This window comes from Melospiza melodia, chromosome 2, assembly GCF_035770615.1.
Source record: "Melospiza melodia melodia isolate bMelMel2 chromosome 2, bMelMel2.pri, whole genome shotgun sequence".
In the NCBI taxonomy this organism is placed as follows: domain Eukaryota; kingdom Metazoa; phylum Chordata; class Aves; order Passeriformes; family Passerellidae; genus Melospiza; species Melospiza melodia.
The window spans coordinates 2,441,874-2,445,495 of record NC_086195.1 but is presented as its reverse complement, the minus strand read 5'-3'; the positions used below and the strand labels follow the sequence as shown (position 1 = coordinate 2,445,495).

At 49.9% G+C, this 3,622-nt stretch overlaps 1 protein-coding gene across 1 annotated transcript; it reads left to right on the top strand.

The window, feature by feature from the left end:
- Window positions 1-781: 781 nt before the first annotated feature.
- CLDN14 (claudin 14) lies at window positions 782-2,125 on the top strand. Its single transcript, XM_063150370.1, has one exon. The coding sequence runs from the start codon at window positions 782-784 to the stop codon at window positions 1,472-1,474; it is 693 nt and encodes a 230-aa protein (XP_063006440.1). The 3' UTR covers window positions 1,475-2,125.
- The last annotated feature ends 1,497 nt before the right edge of the window (window positions 2,126-3,622 follow it).

The window sequence follows — 3,622 nt, the reverse complement described above, 5'->3', positions numbered from 1 at the left end:
AGGTGTTGCCCCTCAGAAGCTCCAGGATGTTCAACTGATTCCACATTTCACCCACAACCTGAAATCACGACCTGAAACTCCCCAGATCCCAATGAAAATTATTCCCCTTTGAGTTACTTTCTTGAAATGCAACCTCAAGAAATAGTGGCCAGTCAGGAAAGCGACTTTAATCCAATATTTGTTATCCTCTTCCACAGGTTTTAAATCACTCTTTTTGCTCCCTACTTTGAGCAAATACACCCTTATTGTTTTCCTAGTCCTGCTGTGACCTTCTGGGAATGTTTTCATCGTGTAAAGCAACCTGCAGTTCCCTACTTTATAAATCTCCTTCATTCCAAGTGTTAACACTACCTACTTCTCCGCTTTAGAGAGGAAATCATGTTTGTTTTTTTGAAGAGCCTGCTGGGAAGAGGAATATTTGCATTTCAAATATTTTTTTTCCATTTCATAAATTGTCTTGAGTTCTCTTCCCAGCGGGCGGCACAAGGCTGTTTATATAAGGGAAGAGGGAAGCTTGCTTTCCCATTACTTCCACAAAAACACGATTAACAGCGATAACTATGCTAATTATTGCCCTCTGCGCTTGAAACGCACCTCACTGGCTGGAGAGGCAAAGCTGTGGGGTAATAATTAACTCCTTTTTCCCTCAATTACCTTTTATTAGGAGAGCAGGAGGTGTCGGGGCGGAACAGCCGCAGATCTTCCAAGAAAACCTCGCGCCTTCCAAGCGAGCCCAAGCGGAGGCGCCTCATAAAGGGAACCACACAGCACAAACATTCCCATGGCCAGCTGGGCCTTGGAGCTGCTGGGCTTCTCCCTCAGCCTGCTGGGCTTCATCGGGACGCTGATTGCCACCATCCTGCCGCACTGGTGGCGCTCGGCCCACGTGGGCACCAACATCCTGACGGCCGTGGCCTACCTGAAGGGGCTGTGGATGGAGTGCGTGAAGCACAGCACCGGCGTCTACCAGTGCCAGCCCCACCGCTCGCAGCTGGCGCTGCCCGCCGACCTGCGCGCCGCCCGGGCCATGATGGTCATCTCCTGCCTGCTGGCCGTGCTGGCGGCCGCCGTGGCCGTGGTGGGCATGAGGTGCACGCGCTGCGCCGAGGGCAGCCCGGCCAAGGCCTCCATGGCCGGCTCCGGCGGCGTCGGCTTCGTGGCGGCCGGCCTGCTCTGCCTGGTGCCGGTGTCGTGGTGCACCAACGAGGTGGTGGTGGATTTCTACAGCCCCACGCTGCCCACTGGGGTGAAGTATGAGATAGGGCAGGCTCTCTATCTGGGGTTTGTCTCCTCGGCCCTGAGCATCCTGGGTGGGGCCCTGCTGTGCACGTCGTGGCTCGGGAATGAGGCGGTTTTCCAGCCGCGTTCCGCAGCGCCTCCATCCTCCAGGCCTCCCAGCGCTTCCAAGGGCGACCACGCTCCCTCCCTGACATCTGCGTCCCACAGTGGCTACAGACTGAGCGACTACGTGTGAGCTCTCCCTGGATCTGCCTCGGGAATGCTGTGCCTGGCACCAGAGTACTCGGAAGGGATGTTGGCGTTTACCGTTGTTCGTTCCTTCCTTTTCTTCCCCGAGGAGGAAAGGGTGTGGGTGCAGAACTGCTGCCTACAAAACCTGGGAAATAAAGGCAAAGGAGGCTGAGATATTCCCAAGGCAGCACTTCCCTGTCTACCTCCCATCGCAGCTTTCCAGGCAATTCAAGGGATATTTTGTTTAAAACTATCGTTTTGTTTGGAGCTGGTGCCCTGTGAAGCAGAACTGGCCACATTGCTTCATTTCTTCCCCCAAAACAGACAGAATTTTCCCTAAAACTCAGAATTTCTTGGGGATACACAGTGATTTCCAGCAGATTGCCTGCTCAGCTCCTCATTTCCATGATTCATGAACATGACAAGGTATTAATTTTGCTTTCACTTAACTTTTTGTTTGTTTTTTTTACAGTCCCTTGAAATATGAATTTCAATGGCACTGTGACAGATGCATTTGACAGCCTGTTACAGCCAATATTTGAAGTTATACTACAATGTTTTGACCTGATCAAAATAAAATTTCAGTGCATTTGTGAAATGCATCACAAGGGAAACAAACCCTCTAAAGTGGCTCAGGACTGAGTTTTTTACACATGTCAGGAATAGAATGGAACCAGACATTTGATATTAAATATACTTTAAAAATTAAAATTAACAAGTGTCAGCATTTGTCACTTTTAGCTTTTGAGCAGATTTAGCATTCTGCACAATCTGTGCATTATAGGGAGTGGAAAAACAGTTTCTAGAATCCTATTTCATAAATCCCATGTAATGAAATGTGTTCATTTCTTAGGATGAATGCTGGTATTTTGTGCCTGAAGGTGCATTAGGGTTGGCAAGGATATTTCCATTCCCTCCAATGATTTTTGGGGAACTTCTATTGGGGCACAAGGCAGCCTCCATGGACTGTGACCGGTGCTTGTCAGGAGTACCAAATCCAGACATTTCCTTCTAAAATCCTCACAGAATTCCATCGTTCCACAGTGCATTCAAACAATCAAAAATTAAAATAATGAGCAAGAATCGCAGCCCTCTCCATCTCACATTACAGCAAAGTCCCAGGCACACATATTAGGTTATAAAATAATGCAAAAAAGAGAATAGATGGATTTCTCTTAAATCAGAAATTTACAGGTCTCCCACTTTCAACAGACGGACCAACACACTGAAAAAAATAATTCCAAGACCTATGAGGCAACAATTCTTCATTTGGCAAAAGGAAAAATCTGTTTGCAATTATATTGTCACCTTGTGTCACCTCCAGAGCTGGGAGATTTTCAACATTTCCCCTGGTTCCACTCTGAACCTTCCTTTTTGTGGTTGATCACCATTGCCTTTGGCTTTATGTTGATTTGGATTGGGACAGAGGGTTTTCAGCACTGTTTCATGTTAACATCACCACTGGTTTTAAAAATAAATGGATTTCCTAAGCAATTTGCTGAGACCAACAACAATAAAAGTGATCTGGGACCTGACTTTGGTTATTTGTGGTGATAGGACAAGGGGGATGACTTTGAACTGAAGGAGGGCAGGGCTGGGTGGGATCTTGGCAATGAGGAATTGTTCCCTGGCAGGGTGGGCAGGGCTGGGATGGAATTCCACCCCTGGATCCCTGGCAGTGCCCAAGGCCAGGCTGGACACTGGGGCTGGGAGCAGCCTGGCGTGCATGTTCATAGAATCCCAGAAGGATTTGGGTTGGAAGGGACCTTAAAGTTCTCCCAGTGCCACCCCTGCCATGGCAGGGACACCTCCCACTGTGCCCAGTGTCCAGCCTGGCCTTGGGCACTGCCAGGGATGCAGGGATGGAATTCCATGCCAGCCCTGCCCACCCTGCCAGGGAACAATTCCTCATGGCCAGGATCCCACCCAGCCCTGCCCTCAGGCACTGGCAGCCATTCCCTGTGTGCTGTCCCTGCATGCCCTGGCAATTGTCTCTCTCCAGCTTTCCTGGGGCTCCTCCAGGCCCTGCAAGGCCACCCTGAGCTCAGCCCAAAGCTTCTCCTGTGCAGGTGAACAATGCCAGCTGTGCCAGCCTTTCCTGCCAGCAGAGCTGCTCCATCCTCTGCCCATCCTGGAGCCTCCTCTGGGCTCT